The sequence below is a fragment of the Oscarella lobularis genome, chromosome 12 (assembly GCF_947507565.1).
Source record: "Oscarella lobularis chromosome 12, ooOscLobu1.1, whole genome shotgun sequence".
Taxonomy (NCBI): domain Eukaryota; kingdom Metazoa; phylum Porifera; class Homoscleromorpha; order Homosclerophorida; family Oscarellidae; genus Oscarella; species Oscarella lobularis.
The window spans coordinates 489,015-513,943 of NC_089186.1; the positions used below are offsets into that span (position 1 = coordinate 489,015).

Here is a 24,929-nt window from a genome sequence, read left to right on the forward strand (position 1 = left end):
AAGAGGCGGAGAGGGGAGGGCCGGATTTCCAGCCTGTTCTCGTGGAGTCCGTAACGCACGGCGAGATTTAAAACCAGAGAGCATTCGTCCGTCTGATAATTCACAAAGCTAAGGATTGAGCAAATGGAGAAAGTTTTTAGGTTACCCTTAGACATGTACTCAAAGATGACCGGTGACAAAGATAATGAGCTGCATGTTTTAGTATCCAAGGCTTCCGCGATAAGACCTACTAAAAGAATAGAAACTTTCTTTCATTTCGCCTTATACATGTAGGCTAGTGCATGCTCCCACCGTCATCACTCTTACTACAGAAGGCAGAAACATGACGGCCACGCGTATTACGGTAGCGGGACCGGAAAATTCGCTTTTAGTCCACCACAACAAAACGGTTCGTTGGGAAAGTATGCAGAACGGACAATTATCTAACTGTTTTCGTGCGATTCCCATCGCTACGCAACGACACCCGCTGTGATTTCCAATATGTCTTTTTCCAATTTTCTACCTCCAACCGAACTAAAAACGGTCTCCCACAAGGCAAATTGACACCGCCGCTGAAATCGTTTCTAAAAACGGCTTCTACAAACATTTTTCGGATCGCGATGTGGTCTCAAAATTGGCGCCAGGCGGCGTTCTGCGGATATTCAAAGTCAATTAGGAACTCTCCGTGTGACCAAAAATCAGATCCACCGTAAACCGCAAGAATCGCCCTATTATAAGACGCAGCTGATACGCCACTTTTTTCAGAGCGCGGCCCGCGACGTAAAAATGACACCTATGATCACCGCTCTCGTTCTCGCGCTCATGTCGAACGCCGGCTCGGCTTACTTTCTCGGCGATCCCGGCGTTTTCAATCAGATGATCAACAAGTACGGCAACAGCATGGGCACAATGAACGAAACCGCTATCACCATCTACATGATGGGCAACGATCTCGTTGGCAAGGTGACGCCGCCGAACGTCTTTCGCGTGCTCGACTTTCTCAAACTCATGCTACCGTCCGTTGCCGCGACGCTCGGCATCGACGAGGCGAATCTCGACAATCCGTTCAATTTTCCCGTCGACAATTTCACGCTCAACATAGTCGAAGACTATTGGTGCATCGGCACGCAGGAGCTACCCTCTATGCCACTTATATCCAATTTCATGACGTTGTCTGACGTCACGGTGCTCGTTTGCCTCGAGCTCAGTCCCGACGCGACGTCGCTGTCCGATCGGATACAAGTGACTGAGTTCGCGATAGCCGGCGTCTGGCAAATGGGAAGCATCGGTCTCGAATTCAAATTCAGTAAGGTCGGCTCGACGTTCTATTTTCGCGGCGCGCCTACCACCGGTCTACCCGTCGGCACGTTTGTTGAGTATCTAGGTGCCAAGCTACTGCCGGACGAATTCGCCACGCCTCTCCGGAATTCCGGACTCGATAAGTTTAGCATAGAGAAAGCGCGTTTCATTGGCGTCTACGATAGCGACGGTTTCGCTATCGGACTCTCCGGCAATCCGACTATACAGGGATGGGGCAGCTTTCGATGTCATCTCATTATAACGCGCTACATCCAGAGGGAAAGGGCAAGAAAGGGCATTGCCGTGACGATCGCCGTTAACTTTCCCGATTTCTCGCTCGCAAATCTCGTTCAGAAATTATCCGGCTACGACATCAGCGACGTTCCCTTCCTGGGAACTCTGACTATACCGGAAACGGGCGTGATTATCTCGACACGTGACTTGATACCGAACTTTCTACCCGAAGTCTTGGACGGGATCTTGGCCCAGGCAGGGCCAATTTACAAGGGTCTCACGTTTGTGACTGCATTACCTATTATACCTAATCAAGAACCCGTCATATTCGTTATTCACATCGGCTCCGGCGGACTCAAACTGACCATCGCCGATCCCGGTCGAGCGCTTACTCTGGGTAACATTCTAAGCGCTATCATTCCGGATTTTTCCGTGAACGAACTCACAGACCTTCCGCCTGGAATATCGGACCTCGTTCAAACTCTACTTAACATTCAACTGTTCGGCTTTTCTCTATCGACGAAACCCAAGTGCATTGCTGTCGAATTCCAAATTAATCAAGCGGTCGATATCGTACCGGGATTCGCAAGCATTATTAACCCGTCGCTCTACATCAACGCGACGTTCTCCAAACCGCGTACTATAGTGATCAAGGTGGGAGGACTTTGGAAATTCGGCTCGGAGGCGTTTCCAATAGCAATCGAACCGGCTCCTTTACCTCCGATACTGCCCGGGCAAAATAACGTTCTGCGCAAAGCGAAAGGCTTTATCCTAACCGGAGATGGAGACGAAATAAGCGTTCAGAGCGTCATTAAAAAATTCGACGCCGATTTTCTACCAGAAGAACTTCAGTCCGTACTCGAACGGGCATCGATGTTGGATATCGCTATAGTAAGTCCAACATTTAGGATTCCAATAGGCACGGGCGCAAAAGGCTTCCAATGTCATTTTTCCGGTCAACCGAGAATCAACGGCTGGTCCGAAGTGACTCTAAACGCCGTCGTAAGCAAAACGACGGGAAGGGCGGCTCTCGCCGTCGGCTTCGAGTTCGCCAATATGGGAATCGCCGATCTTATAGAGAAACTAACTAGAATCAATGTCAAAGCGTTAAGTCTCCTCGATCGATCGATGAAAGTCGCCTTTATGATATCGTCGCGTACTGTGGACAACGTCGTGCTCGAAGGCGAAGCCCTAAGCAAAATTCCTCTCAAAAGCGGTCTTTCGATCGTCGCCGTTTTTACGTTTCCCAGCGACTGTTTAGGAGACTCGTTCTGCGAGTTTGCCAAAGGAGCGCTCGGCAGCAGCGCGAGTTTGCAAATCGCTGCGACGATTACGTCCCTACGTCAGTTCAGCTTATCGGCGGGCGTAAACAACATCCAATTGGGCGCAGGTCTCATTCTCAGCGAAGCGGCGCTCGAGTTTGCCATAGGCGTAGAAACGTACGTTGGTATACGCGCTACGCTAGCGCTCAGCGACCCGCCGCTCTCGTTCACCGGATGGGTTCGAGCGGGCATTCAGGGCCTCGAACTCGGCATGACGATGAACGGCATATGGAAACGAGCCTTCGGTATCGATTTTCTCGCTTTCGGCAACGGCATCATATCGATCACACTCAAGCCTGGAGTCCCGTTGCCCGGTATCGAATTGGGCGGCGAAGTGCGCGTAGGAAAACTAGACAGCGGACGCGAAATCATCGCAAAGGTCTATCTCGGAATCGATCCCACAATGCCTCGTCGTAATTATTTCTACGGATCGATCACAAAACTGACAATCGCTTCCGTACTCGAAGCGTTTGACATCGATTTGACTCTACCGCAGTGTCTAGCTAACAGCGGTCTTCCCAATGGACTTGAAGTCTCGTTCGCCTTAGAAGCGCGAGAGCTCGTTCCTTCAGGCATCGTCATACCCCAGGGATTCGTTCTAAATGGCACGATTGACATTCTAGGCTGGCGACTAAAGGCCTATATCAACATAGGCCTTCCTCGTGGCATCAAAGTTGACATTCGCATGGATCCTCTTAATATAGGAGGCGGCGTTCTAAAAATGTACAAATCGAGAACCGAAACGACGGTCGGTCCACTTCTCGTCGCCGACGTCACCGCTTCGCCGCCGAAAGTCAACGTCACGGCGGCGGGTTACGTGAGCTTGTTCTTCGGATTAGTCGAAGCGGAGATATTTCTCCAAATAACGAACACGTATTTCATCTTCTATGTACGAAGGAGATTCTTTCTCTTCGACGCCCTGTTGAGGGTCTACGCCCCGTACGGATCCCTACAGGAGGCGTCGTTTCAAGTCTACGGACTCCTATCGACCGAATGGATGAAAAAACTCGAGAAAGAAGTCTGCGATGCAATAGACGGCGCCGCGAAGACGGCGACGGACGCAATAGATCGGGAGCAGAGAAAAGTCGACGAGTTCAATTCGAAATTCGACGCGGCTGTGTCGGATCTTCAAGGAAAACGACGCAACGTCAACAATCTCTGCGGACTTCGATCTTGCTCCAGCTGTAAGATATTGTCCTGACGACTAATTAATATTTTTCGAATATCATTTTTTCTTAGTTTGCATGGGATGTCCGTCGTGGAATTCGTGCTGTACGCGTTGGTGGGGAAGTTGCATCGGCTGTCCCGGGTGGAACGGTTGCTGCTGGCGCGCTCCTGACCTCGTGTGCGAGGCGTACAACATCGGTTGCAAGGCGCTGCGCGGAGTTGCCTACGCCGCCTTATGGCTCGTGGAGAAAGTCGTCGATAACAGTCGATGGACACTCGACGTGGCCAAGGGAGTATTGGAAGGGGTCAAGTGGACCGTGCGCGCTGGCGCCGAAGCGGCGAAGTTCGTCGTTCGGCTCGGTCTCGGCGGAATCATAAACATCAAGAAAATCGAATTTGACGTCAAAATTGGACTCGTCGAATCTGGACACTTTTCCGGAACGATCGTCGTTTCGTTCCTGCGAAAAACTGACGTCACGCTGAGTTTTACCCTTCAATTCGAAAGCGTAGAAAATATGGCTTCGGATTTGGCTAATGCGATTTTTCCCGGCATTACAGGACGACGCAAGCGAGAGGTCGAAGAGACTCTTCGTCGACACATGCCCGACTACAGTCGTCGACACTATATGCCCGAAATGTACATCTATAAGCCTGGCTCGGCAGCCGAATACCGACCCAAACGTGAATATCAGGAATCGATCTACGAAAAAACTGTATTCGTCGCGAGAAAACGATCGTTGACTGACGAGCTGCAAGCTGAGAAGAAAACCGTTGAATTGAATCTTGTTGAAATGCATAACCGCGTTCTGCAGTTTGCTCGGCCGTCCGGCAGTGCAACGGCAGCACCGGGCAGTTCGAATCAAGCAAAACTTCTACGTCTCGACCAATTGAAGCAGACACTCGGTAAACCGTAATCCAATCGAATAATTAATAAAAAAATATTTTTGAGTTGTAACCGTTTCTTTCTGCTGTATAGACACTCCTGCGGAGAAATGCGATCATTTCGGTGCGATCAAAGAATTCATCCTTGAAATACCTCTCGCTATGGAGGTTGTCTACGGAGAGTGGAAAAAGACCATTGGCAATTACTCTAACGAAGTCAAATCTCTTAGTGAGGGCTATGCGAACGTAAGTAGGCAAGAAGCCGAGGTAGCAGCAACGGTTGCTAAGGCAAAGCAAGAATTCCGCGATTTCGAAGCAGCAGAACGAAATCAATCAGATCTCGTTGAAGAGGCGAAAAATTTGCCCAACGTGACAGCCTCGCCCGCTTTTCTTACGGCGGCAGACACGGTAACGTTTAGCAATAACATGACGGAAGAAAAGATTAACAAGGAATTGGTCGTCGAAGTGGGCAATGGTAGAAAACATAGGCAATAGTCTACAAACTCACTCGTTTCATTTCTAAGGTTATTCGGAGTGGAATCGAACGTTCAAGGACGAAGTGGTTTCAGAGAACATTCAAACAATTAAGGCCATTGTACAGGCATATGGCGACGACGTGACCAAGGAGACGGGCTTGACGCTCGCTGAATATGTCAACGAAGTCTTTAAGGCTCTTAAAGCTCCGTACGAAACTATTTCGCCTGGCGATCCTCACTTCGATTCGGCTGTCAATCTTCTTGAAAGCTTGGGGGTGATCAAACAGGTAGATTTTTATCCGCGTTTAGTTTGTCACTATCTCTAAGGAGTTTTCTCATTTGATCAGAATTTGGATACTCTTATTCACGAGACGATTTTTAAAGCGAAAGAAATATCGGACACCCTACTCGCTGAAATGAAGGAAATTGCGCAGATTAAAATCTTCTGCACGGGAAGTCCAAGCGCAAGTGCGAAGACCTCTGGCTAAAGCCAATTACTTATCTCTCCGTCTTCTTTATGTCTCACTTCCTCGGTTAAAATCTGACGTTTTTTTCTATTGTGCTAGCACCTCTTGTCTTGTTGAGTAAATGTTCTTATGGTTTGTAGCAAGCAAAGCATGGCGTCACCTAAAGCACGCCCTTTCTTACTGCAATAGATCAAGCAGTGCATTTGGTCGCTTTTGCAAAGAACGTCTGCATGGTTGAAAATCACAGTCAAATGATAGACGAACGGTTTTACATGAGGTTAAATTTGCTTCGGGTGATACGAAATATCTACAGTAAAAACCGTCTTCTCTTTCCGAAAGCACATTAGGTACAAACGCGCCGTCTAAGAACTAGACAGCTGTACATTGGATCCAATAATTTACCTGCAAGTTAAAACTAGATTACCTCACAATCCATTGACCTAAAATATGCATCTATTCAAACCTAAATTACCTGAATAATCCATTGATATGGTCTAACCGGGAGTGCATGGAGGCTGCCAGCTAAGCACGTTCAGGGGCAAAGGGGCTACAAACCTACTACACCTCTAACCGCCCTACCTACTGACAGCCGCCCTATACCCTAATGCAGAGGGGAAGGACCCGTGCACACTAACATAGTCGACCTGTGATGCAAACAGAGTACGAATTATCTCTACGTAACGAATGCGTGTCGTCCCCTCTATCCTCCTGTCACACACACACACAGGAAGCTTTATGCACTGCCATGACACCAGCTCTCATTCCTGAACCCCAACCCGCCCTCCATTACACAGTTGCCTAGTTTTTAGATCCGTTCGGAAATCGTTCTATGCTCAGGAGCGTGAGCAGTGGCACGCCAGGCAATCCGCGACGTGTGTGTGGCAGAGAGTCCCGCCCCCTAAGTGCATGCCTACACCACGGGACCCCCAAAGGGAACCTTGGAACAATTTCTTTGATCTTCGTCGGCGCTACCACTGGAAGACTGCGCTGGAGAATTCGACATTTTCCCAGTGAGAAGCTTCGACGACGCCGTGCCGTTCGAGAGGTTTGGTGAAAAGTAGAGACGCTTTACGTCGAAGCGAGCTTATTTGTCACTGTGAGAACACGTGAATTCGTTTAGGAAACGTAGAAATATAGATATAGACATACTGAGGCGCGGTGCACTCGAGCAGTTACTGTAGAGCACGGAAGCGAACGAGGATGAGAAAGGGGGCCCAGCGGTAAAAAGAGAACGCTAATGCCGACGAATTGTACTAAATGGAGACATAAATGGCATGCGAGAACACGCGAGTGCGTGCGACTCTAGATTGCTTACCAGCGAGTGGATTGCGGTCTGGTCTGCAGAAGAAGAGTCTTCTCCGGGAGATTGCGAATGTGTCACGTGGGACTACTACTCCTCCTGGAAACTGGTCCTTGTCGACTCACTGCGCTCGATTTAACTGCGGCGGGTCAATATTGTCACAATTTTGTTCTTGTGATCGTGACTTCGCAGATTCGACGTGTTTATACCCAATTCTGATCGCCATCCGTCTCGAATATCCGCATTCTCAGCAAAAGGCGCGTCAACAACGAGGAAATGATCGAGCTCGGACTTCTTTCAGACCGAGACGCCGACGAGGACTCCGACGCCATCTCCAGAGCCGACAGTCGCCATGGACACCGATCATTCAAACTCTCCGACGAACTGAATAACTTCGCCGAAGGCCAAGCGAAACGAATCGCACTGCGCGTCGACAAAGGATCGAACGTCGAGTTCCTCTACGACGTCGACAAGCATCACCGTGACGTCACAGTTCGACCGTCGTGCACGAAGCGTTATGGGAAATGGGAGATGAAATGGGTTTGAAGTGGTTCATCTCCGATAAGGTAGAAAACATGGGTCTTTGGTTATTTATATGTACTTAACTAATAATGTCTCAGACTGTGAGACTGCTCACTGTGAGTCTCATTGAAATTCCTCCTCACGTGAAAGACTGGAAATTGATGCTCCAGGACGAGCACAATATAGCGATATTTGGAGGACTGGGCCGATCGTTTGGACAGGTGGTATCCGTCTGAATTGAAACAATTCGTTTCGATGATGTCATTCTCAGGTTTGGAGAGAGCTAGGGGCTAATGGGATGGAATGCCAAAATTGACAACAACGCTCGCGATTCTAAGCCAAAGGCATCGGCTACTGTTCTTCAAAGAAATACTCGCATCTCTAATTTCATACACTTGCTGAGAAAATATTTTCTCAATTTTTTGTCTAATATAAATGTATCACGTGATATGTCTTTGAGTATTGATCTCCGTTGATTCCAAAAGGACCGATCGAATGCGTTTTAGAAGAGACTAGAGTTCATTAGGTAAGCTCCGATGGAACGGGCCTCTCAAAAAAAAAGCGTTTTCCTAGCTCTCGACGGCTTCTTCGCTAGCCATAGCGTACGCGCTTTGGTGACAAGTACGCGTCTATCGAGCACTACTCATCCTGCCGTCCGGATGTGGCAACGAGCTCGAGCGTCTTTCATAGGACCACACCCACCTTCCCTACGCTTCCTTTATTTATGCAGTTACTAGACAAAAGGCAGAAAGAGAGACGACGACAATGAACTTGTACATGTTCGGTTTGTCGCGACGGTGAAATGAGGAGAAAGAGCTACTCGCGTTGCTTAGGTGCGACGACGAGTTTCCGTCTCGAAAATATATCTAATGTTGTTGGCACGTCTGGGGACGCTCTTCCCACAGAAGTGACGCCGATCTGTTATTGAGGCGGCCTAGGCAAAGTCGATTTGCGCACAAGAGCCAGTCTGGAGCTTGAGCGTAGCCCCACGCGCTGACACTCGTGCATCTGCGCTGTTTCTGAAATAAGCAAGAAAGGCGTACTCTGCATCCACAAGTCTCACCACTTAGTCCTTGTTTTTTTTTCCGCTGCAGCTCGGAGAAAAAAGGATGTGTACCGCGGCCCCGGGATGGGGCACGTTTGATCGCTTGATCGTTGCAGCAGGCAATCCTCCAAAGATAAACTATCTCTATTAATGGAGAGAGATCATGCATGAGGTTTTTTCGTGCAGGTCCAACCGCCGCGCCGTTATTGATAAAGATAGATTTGCTCTTTGTACGCGCTCGGAGAACCAGGCGAATTCTGATGCAACAATAAATTCGACAAAGAGGACAACTTCGCGCGCAGACAAAGACACTACATGCAGACATACGACAAACATGAAGTCAGTTTTCACGGAACCATGATCGGCTTCTCGGCTCCTGCCCCTCACAAATTCGCTCCGCAGAAGCAAATCGGGGGAGGTCTTATCCAAATTCTACAGTCTCCGTAACTTTCACCACATTCGCTGCATAATGGAACTGTGGGGTGCGCTGCTTGGCAGACGTCGGGGCTCCCGTTGCAGCACGCAGTTCCGGGAGGAAGACTCTGCTCGTTTTCATGATTTCGGACAAAGTTGGCGCCGAAGCAAAGGGTAGCAAAAGAGACGACGAAAATGAACTTGTACATGTTCGGTTTCTCGCGACGATGGAATGACGAGAAAGAGCTAATCTCTTCGCTTATGTTGGCACTCCTAGCTCCTCCCTTGCAAACGCGCGAAATCCGACGAGTAGACCACCGTCATCTGTCGAGACCATCTATGACGCTTTTTACTCTAGTGAAGGTGATCTGTTTTATTCCTTTTCAAAGCACTTATTAGCTGCGAAAACCACTGGCCAGCATGCAGCGCGCTGACGCCGCAAATGAGCGAAAAAGACCGACACAAGTGCACGAAGCGTTACGGGAAATGGGAGATGATATGGGTTTGAAGTTGTTCATATCTGATAAGGTAGAAAATATGGGTCTTCTGTCTTTGGTTAGTTATATGTATATGTCTGTATATGTAATATATACATATACATATTTATGTATATGTATATGAATATGTAATGTCTCAGACTGAAAGACTGCCCATTGTGGGTCTCATTGAAATTCCTCCTCACGTGAAGGACTAGAAATTGATGCTCCAGTACCTAGTGGACGAGCACAATATTTTTGCCAATTTTTGTTAATATATTATGAACGCGTGCTTCCTGTCGTCTTGTTTGAAGCGCCGTGTGTAAATGTGTCACGTGTCTTCGAGATTAATTATCCCATTTGATCTCCGTTGATTGCGAAAGGAGCGCGTAGGACGAAGCGTTATCGCGATCGAATACATTGTAGAAGCAACCGGAGTCCAATAGGTAAGCTCCGATGGAACGGGACCTCTCAAAAAAAAGCGTTTTCCTGTTTTGCCTAGCTATAGCGTACGCGCTTTCGCAAGAACGCGTCTATCGAGCACTACTCATCCTGCCGCCCGGATCGCAACGAGCTTGAGCGTCTTTTATAGGACCACACCCACCTTCCCTCCGCTTCCTTTATTTATGCTGTTCAGAACAAGACACCTGTAGCTAAAACTAGATGACCTCACAATCCATTGACCTAAAATATGCATCTATTCAAACCTAAATTACCTGAATAATCCATTGATTATGGTCTAACCGGGAGTGGCGGCTGCAAGCTAAGCACGTTCAGGGGCAGAGGACCTACAAACCTACTAGTCTCCTAACCGCCCTACCTAATGACAGCCGCCCTATAACCTAATGCAGAGGGAAAGGACCCGTGCACACTAACATAGTCGGCCTGTGATGTACAAATAATCTCTACGTAAGGAATGCATGTCGTCCCGCGCTACCCTCCCTGTCACACACGCAAAGAAAGCCTGTGGCGCGGTGCACGCGAGCAATTACTGTAGAGCACGAAGCGAACGAGGATGAGAAAGGGGGCCCAGCGGTAAAAAGAGAACGCTAATGCCGACGAATTGTACTAAATGGAGACATAAATGGCATACGAGGACACGCGAGTGCGTGCGACACTAGATTGCTAACCAGCGAGTGGATTGCGGGGCCGGATTGCGGTCTGCTGAAGCAGAAGACAAAGTTGTCCGGGAGATTGCGAATGTGTCACGTGGGACTGTACTTCTGGAAACTGGTCCTTTACCGATTGTCAGTCGACTCACCGCGCTCGATTCAACTGCGGCGGGTCAATATTGTCACAAGTTTGTTCTTGTGATCGTGACTTCTCAAGTAAACGCAGATTTGACGTGTTTATGTACCCTACAAGTAGTTCTGGTCGCCATCCGTCTCGAATACCCGCATTCTTATCAAAGCGAGCGTCAACGACAAGAAAACGATCGAGCTTTCAGATCGAGACGTCGACGAGGACTCGGACGCCATCTCCAGAGCGAATACGCCGACAGTCGCCATGGACACCGATCATCAAACTCTCCTACAGTATTCGCCGACCTGAATAACTTCGCCGAAGGCCAAGCGAAACGAATCGCACTGCACGTCGACAAAGGAGCGATCGCACGTCGAGTTCTTCTACGACGTCGACCAGCATCACCGTGACGTCACAGTTCGACGTCGTACGACGCTGCACGTTCTATTCGACGCCTTCTCTCGGTCCGACGTGGATTGACGAGACGAAGCAGCAGTCTCTCATCGAATGTTAGGCTTAATTTGTGCATTATCAAATAGCTATAGAGTCTCTTCTTTGTGTGTGTCTGTGTGTGTGCAGCCCTTCGGACTCTTATTCATATGGGTTGTACCGCGCGCGGAGAGGGTCTGGGTCTCAGAGGCTAATTCGTCACGGCAAAGACGTCCCTAGAAGTCCCCGCAGTTATTTTTGCTAATGACGAGATATGGCGTACTGGTTGGATGATGGCGGGTACGTTCAGCGTCCATTATGCCGGTGTCATTGCTCCGTCCGCTAGAAAAGATGGCGACCTTTTTCAGCGACAGAGGGCACGATAGCTCTCGTCTTAGAAACGCGCATATATAGACCACCGATGATAACAACTGCATGTGATTCAATAGATTTGAGTAAGACTTAGGTGAGATTGCTTCTCACTACTCCCCGCTTGAAAGCAGTAGGCCGTCGTATCGCCACTGGACCTTCGTTTCATCATGGCTCCTACTGATAGCTGAACCGCGAGTCAATCTAACCTGTTGTAGAAGCATTGGATCATCGTACAGACTTGTCCGGAGACCGTTAAACTGAGGGTTCCTATAATAAGAAGAAAGACGGAGAAAGAGCTACTCGCGTTGCTTAGGAGAGACGACGAGTTTCCCTCTCGAAAATAGCTTTAATGTTGTTGGCACGTCTGGAGACGCTCCTCCCACTGAAGTGACGCCGATCTGTTTGAGACGGCCTACGCAAAGTCGATTTGCGCGCAAGAGCCAGTCTGGAGCGTGAGCGTAGCACCACGCGTTGACACTTGTGCATTTTCGCTGCTTCTCAAGTAAGCAAGAGAGGCGTACTCTGTATCCGCAAGTCTCACCACTTAGTCCTTGTTTTTCCGCTGCAGCGCGGAGAGAAAGGAAGTAAACTGGTATAAGCAGGGACGTTTGATTCGCTTGATCGTTGCAGCAGGCAATTCTTCCGAAGACTAGGTATTTTTATTAATGGAGAAAGTCCAACTGCCGCGCCGTTATTGATAAAGATGCATGAAGGGTATAGATTCGCTCTTTGTACGCGCTCGGAGACCCAGGCGAATTCTGATGCAACAATAATTTCGACAAAAACGACAATTTCGCGCACAGTCTGACAAAGACACTGTACAACAAGCAGAAGTCAGAGTTCACGGGACCACGATCGGCTTGTCAGCTCGTGCTCCTCACATCACTCCGCAGACGCAAATAACGGGTTTGGCAGGTTCACAGGTACAGCCTCCGGCGGTTCCACGTCCACCACAACATTGGTCACATGATGGATATTCGGGGAGCACTTCCTGGCAAAAGTCGTAGCGTGAGAGGCAACACCGAGTTCCGGCAGGAAAGCCGGGAGGAAAGCACTGCTCGTTCTCATGATCTTGGACGAAGTTGGCCCCGAAACAAAGGGCAGCAAGAGAGACGAGAAGAATAAACTTGTACATGTTCCGTATGTCGCGACGGTGGAATGAGGAGAAAGAGCTACTCTCTTCGCTAACGTTGGCACTCGTAGCTCCTCACGAGCAAACGCGCGAAATCCGACTATGACGCTGTTTACTCTAGCGGCGGTGATCTGTTTAATTCCTATTCAAAGCACTTATTAGTTGCGAGAACCATTGGCCACTGTGGCCAGGCTGCAGCACGCTAACGTCACAAATGAGCGAAAAAAGGCCGAAAGGTGCACGAAGCGTTATGGGAAATGGGAGATGAAATGGGTTTGAAGTGGTTCATCTCTGATAAGGCAGTCTTTGGTTAGTTATATGTACTTAACTAATAATGTCTCAGACTGTGAGACTGCCCACTGTGAGTCTCATTGAAATTCCTCCTCACGTGAATGACTGGAAATTGATGCTCCAGTACCTACTGGACGAGCACAATATAGCGATATTTGGAGGACTGGGCCGATCGTTTGGACAGGTGGTATCCGTCTGAATTGAAAGAATTCGTTTCGATGATATTATTCTCAGGTTTGGAGAGTGGGGCTAATGGGATGGAATGCCAAAATCGAGAACGCTCGCGATGTCAAGCCAAAGGCATCGGCTACTGTTCTTCAAAGAAATTCTCGCATCTCTAATTTAATTCGCACTTGCTGAGAAAATATTTTCGTCTAATGTAAATGTGTCACGTCATATGTCTTTGAGTATTGATCTCCTTTGATCTCCGTTTATTGCAAAAGGAGCGCGTAGGACGAAGCGTTGGCGCGATCGAATGCGTTTTAGAAGAGGCTAGAGTCCATTACGCAAGCTCCGATGGAACGGGCCTCTCAAAAAAAGCGTTTTCCTGTTTTGCCTAGCTCTCGACGGCTTCTTCGCTAGCCATAGCGTACGCGCTTTGGCAAGAACGCGTCTAACCGCCCTATACCCTAATGCAGAGGGAGAAGGACCCGTGAGCGCTAACAGAGTCGGCCGAAATGCAAAAACCGAGCACGAATTATCTCTATGTAATGGGAAACGTAGAAATATAGATAAAGACATACTGAGGCGCGGTGCACACGAGCAGTTACTCTAGAGCACGGAAGCGAACGAGGATGAGAAAGGGGGCCCAGCGGTAAAAAGAGAACACTCATACCGAGGAATTGTAGACCTAAATGGCATGCGAGGACACGCGAGTGCGTGCGTGCGACTCTAGATTGCTTACCAGCGAGTGGATTGCGGTCTGCAGAAAGAAGGATCTTGTCCGGGAGATTGTGAATGTGTCACGTGGGACTACTACTCCTGGAAACTGGTCCTTTTACCGATCGTCCAGTCGACTCACTGCACTCGATTCAACTGCGGCGGGTCAATATTGTCACAAGTTTGTTCTCGTAATCGTGAATTCTCAAATAAACGCAGATTCGACGTGTTCTGGTCGCCATCCGTCTCGAATATCCGCATTCTCAGCAAAGCGCGCGTCTACGACGAGAAAATGATCGAACTCGGAGTTCTTTCAGACGGAGACGTCGACGAGGACTCGGACGCCATCTCCAGAGCGAATACGTCGACGGTCGCCATGGACACCGATCATCAAACTCTCCTATTCGACGAACTGTATAACCTCGCCGAAGGCCAAGCGAAACGAATCGCACTGCACGTCGACAACGGAGCGAACGTCGAGTTCCTCTACGACGTCGACAAGCATCACCATGACGTCATAGTTCGACGTCGTACGACGCTGCACGTTCTATTCGACGCCTTCTCTCGGTCCGACGTAGATGACGAGACGAAGCAGCAGTCTCTCGTCGAATGTTAGGCTTAATTCGTGCATTATCGAATAGCTATAGTACATAGAGTCTCTTCTTTGTGTGTGTGTGCAGCCCTTCGGACTCTCATTCATATGGGTTCCGATCCGACGGCGGTTGATCATCGACGTCGGCCTGTGCTCCAAGCCGCTGTTGCGAATTCATGTCCTCTTGAGTGTTTGGAGATTCTCCTTTCGGCGCCTGGTGTGTCCGTTGGAGTCGAATGTCGAGACGAGGGCTCCGTGCTTCACGCTCTGGTCCGTGGACGTGTGTTGTCGAGAAAGCCTTTATCTCATTTAGAGCACTTGGGGCGGAGTTATAGCCCGAGGCCTCTGAACGCTTTGGTCAATAACTCACGCTCATCCTGCCCTAAATGACATAATGCACGATGCACCTATAATTTCTACTGATCGTTTCTTATTTCTTTTTTCTTAGCTTCGTTCCAAGTTTCCATTTGGCGTAGAGTGCGTTGAATATTTGATTGACAAAGGCGCTGATCTGGAAAAAACGCACGTCAAGTACTGCTCTTCTTCAAAACTTTGACGATGATACTAGTAATTATACTAGGCTTTCTCCTCTTGATGAAATGGCTAGGTTGGATAAAGACAAGGCTAGGGCGCTTATCGGTCTTGTCGAGCGAAAGAGACCTGACCTGCTGTATAAGCACGCTGATTCTATGTTTCGTTCTGCTCTCGAATTCGGAAGATTGGAAACAGTCAAGGTATGCCTCAGAAGAAGCCTTTAGTTTTTTAGTGAAGCTTAGGAAGAGGGAATCCCTGGGATAGACTACGCTTTTATAAAGGCAAGAAGGCTGGGAATGTAGTTTTAGTCAAGGCCCATCCAAGAGTCTTCTATTCACAGCATGAAGTCACCTCTGCGTAGAGCATACATACGTCAAAAAAAATAAATTTGACTATAGACATTTTTGTAGCTTCTTCTAAAGAAAGGAGCGACTGTGTCTGGAGCAAGTAGCAGGGAAGACGGCGAACCTTTGCTGTTTTTACCTGTGAGATCTCGGTACTCGCCTTACGAAAAATTCTCTCTTTTACTTCAACTCGAAGTCGACGTCAAAGCGACTGACTCGAAGTCGCGAAACGTTGTACACATCGCAGCAGAGTGCGGGCGTTTCCGCGTCATGAAACGCGCCACGAGGCTAAGCGTGAGCCCCCTCGACGTCGACAATGACGGATGTTTTCCAATTCACCTCGCATCTCTTTCGGACGACGGGGATCCGAGCGATCGCCTTGAATGTCTGAATTATCTCATTGAGAATAACTCGCCTGTCAATGCAAAGAACAAACGCAACGAATCGCCTTTGTTTCTCGCGCTTCAAAGACGAGCGACGACACTCGTTGAGCGTCTCGTTCAGGCCGGAGCGACGTTGGCCGATTCAAAACTGAAGTGTCTTCAGTACGACGAAGTGACTCTTCTCAATGATACTCAAGTGATTTTGGTGGCACCGAAACCGCTCAATATGATGCTTCGGCTGGGAGCGCTTTTCGCCAAGTGCGCCCAACACGACGAATCGCATCGCGACGATTATCTCTCTCTGTCCAAAGACATGGAGCGTCTTGCGGTCGAAATGATGATTAAGGCCAAGTGGAAAGCCAATGATATTATGAGCGAATCATTTACGTACGGAATAGAGGCAGAGCAAAAGCTGGTAAGCAATTTTGCATGCAAGACCCCTTTATGAATATGCCGGAGATTCACTCCTGCGTCACTCTATAACGTTCTACTTTAGTTTATCTCTAGTGCTCCCGTTCAGGAGAAGATCAAGTTCTTCTGGTACGGCGATAGCGGAGAAATGAAATGGCGACAATATATGTACAAGGTTCCCATGTTTCTAATGAAGACGTTTCCTCTTCCCTTCTTTCTCGTTTTCCTACTGCCCTGTCGCCAATGCGACTACAGAAGTTATCTCAGAGAATGGATGCGATTCGTAGAGCCGTGCATTGCTTACGTCGCCAACGCCGTCACCTATCTCTTCTTTGTCGTACTTCTCATCGCCAACGTGTCGCTCAAGTCGAACGCCGTTACCCCAGCGACGTCGCCAAGCGTTCTCGATTGGATCGTATTAGTCTTCGTCGTCGCTCTTCTTTTGCAAGAAATCTATCAAGCGTTCGGCTATGGAAGCGCCTTGAAGAACTACGTCACGAAATGGAGCAATGTCTTCGACATTTTTTTCCTTTTCACCTTTATCGCCTACTACTTTCTTCTATTCGTCGGCTACTATGCCATCGATGATGGTTTCGAAGTGATTCGCGCATCGTTTCACGTCCTCGGCTTCGCCTCTCTAATCAGCATCGTACGATTATTGTCCTATCTGCAAGCTCACTCTGTCCTTGGACCTATACAGCTGTCCTTTGTCGGAATTTTCTACGACGTCGTACTCTTTCTCATTGTATTGGGTACGTTCTTGATTGGCTTTGCCGTCTGCATAACAAGCGTCTATTCGGCTCCTGTTAAAAGTCTGGGAGCGTCGCCAAACGCGACCCTTCACGAAGAAGTGTCAGGGTGAGAATAAATAAGTTAGGTTTCTTGACTGTACGCACATTTGTAGATCCTTTCTCCCCGTTATTCTAGACTAAGTTGATTTTGGGTTTAGAATGTGGTCTTCTATAAAGACCCTGTTTTGGTCTCTCTTTGGAGAATTTGACGTGTCGATCTTTGAAGCCGAGCCACCTGAGGAAGCCGTCGGTATAACCATTCTCGCTCTGTGGTTGGTGCTTGCCGTCATCGTCCTGCTCAACATGTTGATCGCTTTGATAAGCAACTCGTTTCAGAGGGTTCAGGTATATTATTGGAGAACGATATTACTTAATGTCGATATCTCAGTCGTCGCTTTCTTAGGATAATGCTGATATTGAGTGGAAGTTCGCTCGTGCCGTCATCATTCGCGACATCTGGAGATCTCCACCGGTTCCTATTCCAATCAATATTTTTCATTTCGTGGCAATGTTTGCCTCAAACGTGTGCTGCACACTTTGTAAAGTAATTGGTAGATATAGATGAATGCCCGTTCACATTAGTGGTAGCAACTAAAGACGCCGTTTAAGTGTGAACGGACTTTTTGTACGAATTTCATGTCAATCTTTCCTTTAGAGATCTCCTGACGTTGAGAAATGGGCGTACGATACCGCTAATCACGAAAGCATTCGAGAGAGGTTTCGAGAGAAAATCGAGGAAGCCGAAGACGACGGAATTCGAAGAAAAGATCTTAATAAACTGAGGAAGCACTTGGTGAAACAAATTACGACGCTAAAAGTAATTATATCCTTGCACTATAGTAAAGCATTCAGTGTATAATTCCTTTGTGCAATTTTGCTCTCTAAGGCAGTAGCATTTGGATCAAAGCCCAGTTCAGATCCTGAGAAGGATTCTGACGACGAAGACGACGACGACGATGACGGCTCTTCTCAATCACATCCTCACCGGCGTGTTACTACAGTGCAGCCGGGTGACGATGATAAGGATGAGGAAAAGATATTTCGAAGTGGGCTGAAGTCTCGAAGTCATTCCAGTGAGGGGGACGCCCCTCGAGATTTTTTTGAGGGATTGCTGCAGCTCCAAGAAAGTTTTCAGAAAAGCTTTCAAAAGCATCAGTCGGAGATTCAAGAAAGCCTTCGAAATCTTCAGTCGGAGTTTCAGGAAAGCATTCGAAGTCTTCAGTCGGAGTTTCTCGAACGGCAAGCCAGGGTTGCACGTTCGACTTCTTTAGATTTGAAATAATGGTTTTGTCTTCTTAATTATACCCCAACAAGTGCGTGTTCTCGGCGTTTCCTTCCAGTTTGCGCAACTGTTACGGTATCCGTCTAATTATCTTGACTAATGCAGCTAATCCTCTCCTTCTTTTCCTTCTTCCGCTTTAGTTTTTTTAGAGGCCCCTTAATCTGCAGCAGTTGTAATATTACCTACATTAGGCTGGCATCATAAGCGCGGATATCTGGTATCGGGCCGGTGCACTCGATCTCCGTAGCTTCTACCCCAGCAATCGCTGCATTGTGGCATTCCGGGAAACACTTGATGCATAGAGCCTGTTATCCGGGCGGCTCCAACTGCGTGAGCCTGGATAAGAACTGCTTTGTTTGTGGGGCGTGGATAAAGGCGTGGTTGGGCGTAGGTTGCTAGGGCGTGCAGCTGGCTTCGCCAAACTGGGCTGCAGTCTCTGATTGGTCACTTAGAGTCATTTGACGTCTTTCCAAACACTCACAATGACGTCAATTGATCAAATGACTATAAGTGACCAATCAGAGACTGCAGCCCAGTTTGGCGAAGCTAGCTGCTTATTGGCCGACGCCATAGCAACCTACGCCCAACCACGCCTTATCCACGCCCCACAAACAAGCAGTGTCTCCAGCCTGTTATCCAGGCTCACGCAGTAAGAGCCGCCCGGATAACAGGCTGGATACGAGCTTACTTGATGCATGGCAGACGTCGTAGTTAGAGACGCGGAACCGAGTTCCCGCAGGAGCGCAGTGCAGACTTTGCTCGCTCTGATTATTTTTGATGAAGGTTAATTGGTGCCGAGACAAAAGGCAGCAAGAGAGACGACGGGAATGAACTCGTACATGTTCGGTTTGTGGCGACGGTGGAATGAGGAGAAAGAGCTACTTGCGTTGCTTAAGTGCGATGACGAGTTTCCGTCTCGAAAGTATCTCTAATGTTGTTGGCACGTCTGGGGACGCTCTTCCCACTGAAGTGACGCCGATCTGTTTTTGAGGCAGCCTACGCAAAGTCGATTTGCGCGCAAAAGCATGTCTGCAACGTGAGCGCAACGCCACGCGCTGACGCTCGTGCATTTGCCCTGCTTCTGAAGCGAGCAAGAAAAGAAAGCTGTACTCTGCATGAACAAGTCTCACTACTTTTTTCCGCTGCAGCGCGGAGAAAAGGAGGTGCACCTGTATAAGCAGGGATAGGGCACGTTTGATTCGCTTGATCGTTGCAGCAGGCAATTCCTCCAAAGATAAAGTATTTTTATTAATTAATGGAGAGAGATCATGAGGTTTATTGGAGCACGTCCAACTGCCGCGCCGTTATTGAAAAAGATGAATGAAGGGTATAGATTCGCTCTTTGTACGCGCTCGGAGACCCAGGCGAATTCTGATGCAACAATAATTTCAACAAAAACGACAATTTTGCGCACAGACAAAGACACTACATGCAGGCATACAACAAACAGAAATCAGAGTTCACGGGACCATGATCGGCTTCTCAGCTCCTGCTCCTCACAACACTCCGCAGGTGCAAGTAACGGGACGGCCACGTAGGCCGGTACAGTCTCCGGCGTTTTTACGTCCACTACAGCATTCGCTGCATGATGGCATTCCGGGGTACACTGCCTGGCAGAAGTCGTAGCCTGAGAGGCAACACCGAGTTCCGTCAGGAACGCACTGCTCGTTCTCATGATCTTGGACGAAGTTGGCCCCGAAACAAAGGGCAGCAAGAGAGACGACAAGTATGAACTTGTACATGCTTCGTTTGTCGCGACGGTAGAATGAGGAGAAAGAGCTACTACCTTCGCTTATGTTGGCACTCCTAGCTCCTCCAGTGCAAACGCGCGAAATCCGACGAGTAGACCACAGTCATCTGTCGAGACCATCTATGACGGTTTTTACTCTAGTGGCGGTGATCTGTTTAGCTAATTCCTATTCAAAGCACTTATTAGGTGCGAGAACCACTGGCCACTGTGGCCAGCCTTCAGCACGCTGACGCCGCAAATAAGCGAAAAAAGGCCAAAGGTGCACGAAGCGTTATGGGAAATGGGAGATGAAATGGGTTTGAAGTGGTTCATCTCCGATAAGGTAGAAAACATGGGTCTTTGGTTATTTATATGTACTTAACTAATAATGTCTCTGACTGTGAGTCTGCTCACTGTGAGTCTCATTGAAATTCCTCCTCACGTGAAAGACTGGAAATTGATGCTCCAGGACGAGCACAATATAGCGATACTTGGACGACTGGGCCGATCGTTTGGACAGGTGGTATCCGTCTGAATTGAAAGAAATCGTTTCGATGATATTATTCTCAGGTTTGGAGAGGGGATGGAATGCCAAAATTGAGAACGCTCGCGATGCTAAGCCAAAGGCATCGGCTACTGTTCTTCAAAGAAATAGTCGCATCTCTAATTTTATACGCACTTGCTGAGAAAATATTTTCTCAATTTTTGTCTAATATAAATGTGTCACGTGATATGTCTGTGAGTATTGATCTCCTTTGATCTCCGTTTATTCCAAAAGGAGCGCGTAGGACGAAGCGTTGGCGTGATCGAATGCGTTTTAGAAGACACTAGAGTCCATTACGTAAGCTCCGGACGAACGGGCCTCTCAAAAAAGGGCGTTTTCCTGTTTTGCCTACTGTATAGCTTTCGACGGCTTCTTCGCTAGCCATAGCGTACGCGCTTTGGCAAGAACGCGTCTATCGAGAACTACTCATCCTGCCGTCCGGATGGCAACGAGCTTGAGCGTCTTTTACATGACCACACCCACCTTCCCTCCGCTTCCTTTATTTATGCAGTTACGTCTTCGTTGACGAAGACGAAGTCCTCTAGCCACATGCAGCGTCGTCGTTCTTCACCTCCTGCTTTTGGTCTGCTCTCGTCTTCGCGTCATCGAGCGTCGATCAGCCAGCCTCATACATAGTCTATATCCATCGTTTCCTTTCTAAATTTAGTTGGATAATTTGCGCTCGCGTGCAGTTAGTTGGCTCGCGACTATTATTCGCTAAATTACGGAAGAGAAAGCGAAGATCTACGCAAGAAGCGACGGACCGTTTTGAGCACTTTATTTCACAATTAGGACATGCATACACCCATATACGTATATGTCTGATGCAACCTCAAAACGAAGGCCGAGAAATTTTGATTAGTTGCGGAGAGGGAGAGGAGCAGATGAATGTGAAAGTCGGACGCGATGTGACGGGTGTGCAAGAGCAGACACTACCTGGAACGTTCTGACAGACATGACTGCACATCTGTTTGCAGTGGATGCGCAGCAGCATTGAGTTTCGCCGAACGCGCTCACCAGAGTTGACGACGACGGTCGCATAGACCGAGATGAGTAGGACCAACAGGAGAAAGCGTTGTGATGTCATTGCTGAATCCGTACACGTATATAGTGACCACCGTCAAAGTATCCTATTCAACTGAATGAGGAGGCACTATACGTATCTCGTAGACTAGATATCACCTTCCCTCGCTTCCTTTGTTTATACTGTAAGCTTCAATGTTATCTTGGTGCACCTGCGTATATTGTCGTCAGAGGCGGGAAAGCGCCCGCCATGCAACAGGTAGCTAAGTAATCATTTACGACGTGTACTATATACGTGAATTACATGTAAATTGATTTTCTCACGTAACTACCAGCACTCTACCAGAGCTTTTTATACTCTGCAATCCGTTCTCACAGTACTGAATGCACTTACCGTTCGATTCGTTTAAATGCGTTAGGGTCAGTGTCGAAAGTGAAAGCGAGAATGTTGAGTCCGAATAAAGTTCCCCAGGCGTTGTTTCCTACAGTGTTGGGGGATTCAATATTCGGAACGACGGAGACAAACTCAGCTCTGTTGAAAAAATATTTCACAGTGACGTTGACGTTGAAAGGGGCCCCAGACTGGGACACAACGTAAACGGAGAATCAGATTCTGATAGCGGCCCATTTTCAACGGCAACTACACGCACGCAAAAAGTCTAAGAGCACTAAAGTAGACGCAAAGCCTGTCTGGCTTACTTGTTGCTGATTCGAATCCACCTTCGCTATCGCTTCCTGATTAATCGTCAGGTCCAACTGTTACAACCCACCTTCCATTGGTGATGGAACTGATAAGGCTAGAGCACAGAAATAGACGCTACATGCAAACATTTATACGACAAACAGAAGTCAGAGTTAACGGGACCATGATCGGCTTCTCAGCTCACAAATCCCCTCCGCAAATGCAAGTCACGGGACGGCCATGTGAACCGATACACTCTACGAAAGCCCCACTATAGCATTCGCTGCATGGTGGCAGTTTGGGATACAGTGCATGGCAGCTTGAGAGGCAGCACCGAGTTCCCGCAGGAACGCACTGCATGCATGCTCGTTCTCACGAACTTGGACAAAGTTGGCGCCGAAGCAAAGGGCAGCAAGAGAGACGACGAGAATGAACTTGTGCATGTTCGGTTTGTCGCGGCGGTGGAATGTCTCGTGCAAGCACGCGAAATCCGACGAGTAGACCACAGTCATCTGTCGCGACCATCTATGACGCTTTTTACTCTAGTTGTGGTGATCTGTTTTATTCTTATCCAAAAGCACTTATTAGGTGCAAGAACCACTAGCCAGCCTACAGCAGGCTGACGCAGCAAAAAGAACGTCTTCTGCGTCCAAAAGTGTGCACCCCAATCCCGTGCACACTTCCTTTGATCGATTGCTGCATGGGAACAGGCAGGAAAAAAGGGCGCAGCGGGACTGGGACACGTTCACCGCATCAATACACGAGACACTTTCAACGTACACACAAGCAACATGCATACTTCTCAACTCCACATCGGCATATATGAGGATATGATACTGGGTGCTTATGCCACGATCTATGCCGCGAAGAGTACAGAAAAACATGCGATAAAGAAGCAACATCGTCTTGCAGCAGACGTCCGGTGCATGGCGGGCTCGTTCTATAATGCGCGCACCTCAGATGATAGCCTTAGTAACGAAGAACGCAGCACGTACTCCATGCAGCTGACGCTTTTGGGGAGAGAAGCAGCTGGTCTCTCACGCGTCTGTAGGTGATGAAACGGAAGAAACACCTTTTAAAAAATCTCTTGCTTAGAAAAGATGTCGTCGAGTTTCTCCAGACGCCAGCTAGCTCCAACGTTTGCAAAGATATAGATTTGAGCGAAGCCTTTCCACTCAGTCGTACCTTTCTTAGAAACGATGACGAATAAAGGGGGAGGGGGAGTAGTTGCTCTTCCTGCGCTCTCGGAGACCAGGCAAATTCTCATGCAAAGACTTTCATTTCAAAGACAACGACAAAGACAACGACAAATACAAACGACAACAACGACGACAACTACAAAGACGTCACATACACATGCGACGTAGAAGTCAGAGTCTTCGGGCCATCATCACATTTCCTCCGCGCAGTAGCAAAGCACGGGCCGTGGGTATAAACCGGTACAATCGTCGTAGTACCCACTACAGCAATCATTGCATCGTGGCGGTCCGCCAGGAAGGCAGTTACCGGCGCAGCACTGTTTGCCCGTTTTCACGCAGCACGTGCATATTCCAGATTTACTGCAGCCTGCTTCAGTTGCGCCGCTGCAGCAGGTGGAACACGGCGGTAAACCGGTAGCCAAAGGACACTTTGGATTTGCTTGATCATTGCAGCATCCAGAAGCGCACGACAGACCCTGCTCACTCTGATGATCTTTGACAGTGAAGTTGGCGCCGAAGCAAAGGGCAGCAAGAGAGACGACGAGAATGAACTTGTACATGTTCGGTTTGTCGCGACGGTGGAATGAGGAGAAAGAGCTACTCGCGTTGCTTATGAGCCATGGCGAGTTTCCGCCTCGAAAAATATCTCTAGCTTTGTTGCCACTTCTGCGACGCTCTTTCACTAATGTGGCGCCGATTTGAGGCGGGCGAATCTTTCTCCCACCTACAGGCAAGAGCCAGCTAGCTCTTCCTTCCTTGACAAAAAGATTCCCAGGCCTTGTTCATCGATGGGGACTTCACAAAGCCTCCCCCAGAGGGTCTCGGCTCCGATCGCGAGACCTCGCCTCTAGAAAAGCGGCAGAAAAGGATGCAAAAGTGTAAACAACACTTTGACGTCATCGAATCGCGAGACCTCGCCTCCAGAAAAGCGGCAGAAAAGGATGCAAAAGTGTAAACAACACTTTGACGTCATCGAATATACCCGACTCGCGCTTTTCTATGCGCGTCTTCACTCGGGCAACAAAGACGACGTATGTTTTTCACGAAGAAACGACTCAATTCAGCACTCGATCTCAAGTTCTCCAACTTTTCACTCATTGTAACAGACACCTGCATATGGGCGGGTACGAATCGCGAGCGCTGGTCCCTGTGGCCAACAGCGCGGCCTCCAACTGCGTCATGCAAATGGCGTGAAGATGAGCATTTTGATGAGTCTGCATGCATGGTCTACAGAACGCTATGGACTTGTGCAGATATTCCGTTTTTCAAGCTCCCATCAACTGCGTCAGAGATAAGGTTTTTCAAAGGAAAGCGTTGGCGTGGAGAACAATTTATCGTGAGGCAATTCCTCCAAAGATAAAGTATCTCCATTAATGGAGAGAGATCATGCATGAGGTTTTTTTTGGTGCACGTCCAACCGCCACGCCGTTATTGATAAAGATGCATGAATGGACTTATTATGGTATAGATTTGCTCTTTGTACGCGC

General features: G+C 48.4%; 2 protein-coding genes and 1 long non-coding RNA gene across 3 annotated transcripts; all 3 read left to right on the forward strand.

The window, feature by feature from the left end:
- Positions 1-754: 754 nt before the first annotated feature.
- Positions 755-6,028, forward strand: LOC136193539 (uncharacterized). Its single transcript, XM_065982452.1, has 5 exons — positions 755-4,018; positions 4,074-4,904; positions 4,978-5,358; positions 5,408-5,646; positions 5,707-6,028. The coding sequence occupies exons 1-5, from the start codon at positions 766-768 to the stop codon at positions 5,845-5,847; spliced, it is 4,845 nt and encodes a 1,614-aa protein (XP_065838524.1). The 5' UTR covers positions 755-765; the 3' UTR covers positions 5,848-6,028.
- A 1,195-nt stretch (positions 6,029-7,223) lies between these two features.
- On the forward strand, positions 7,224-8,089 carry LOC136193658 (uncharacterized). Its single transcript, XR_010671410.1, has 3 exons — positions 7,224-7,692; positions 7,747-7,869; positions 7,920-8,089. It is a non-coding gene; the product is annotated as an uncharacterized lncRNA (long non-coding RNA).
- Positions 8,090-13,092: 5,003 nt separating this feature from the next.
- Positions 13,093-18,356, forward strand: LOC136193935 (short transient receptor potential channel 2-like). Its single transcript, XM_065982944.1, has 13 exons — positions 13,093-13,233; positions 13,284-13,349; positions 13,945-14,093; positions 14,148-14,539; positions 14,609-14,790; positions 14,969-15,051; positions 15,101-15,254; positions 15,465-16,196; positions 16,278-17,050; positions 17,142-17,328; positions 17,387-17,527; positions 17,639-17,800; positions 17,870-18,356. The coding sequence occupies exons 1-13, from the start codon at positions 13,093-13,095 to the stop codon at positions 18,263-18,265; spliced, it is 3,558 nt and encodes a 1,185-aa protein (XP_065839016.1). The 3' UTR covers positions 18,266-18,356.
- Positions 18,357-24,929: the final 6,573 nt, after the last annotated feature.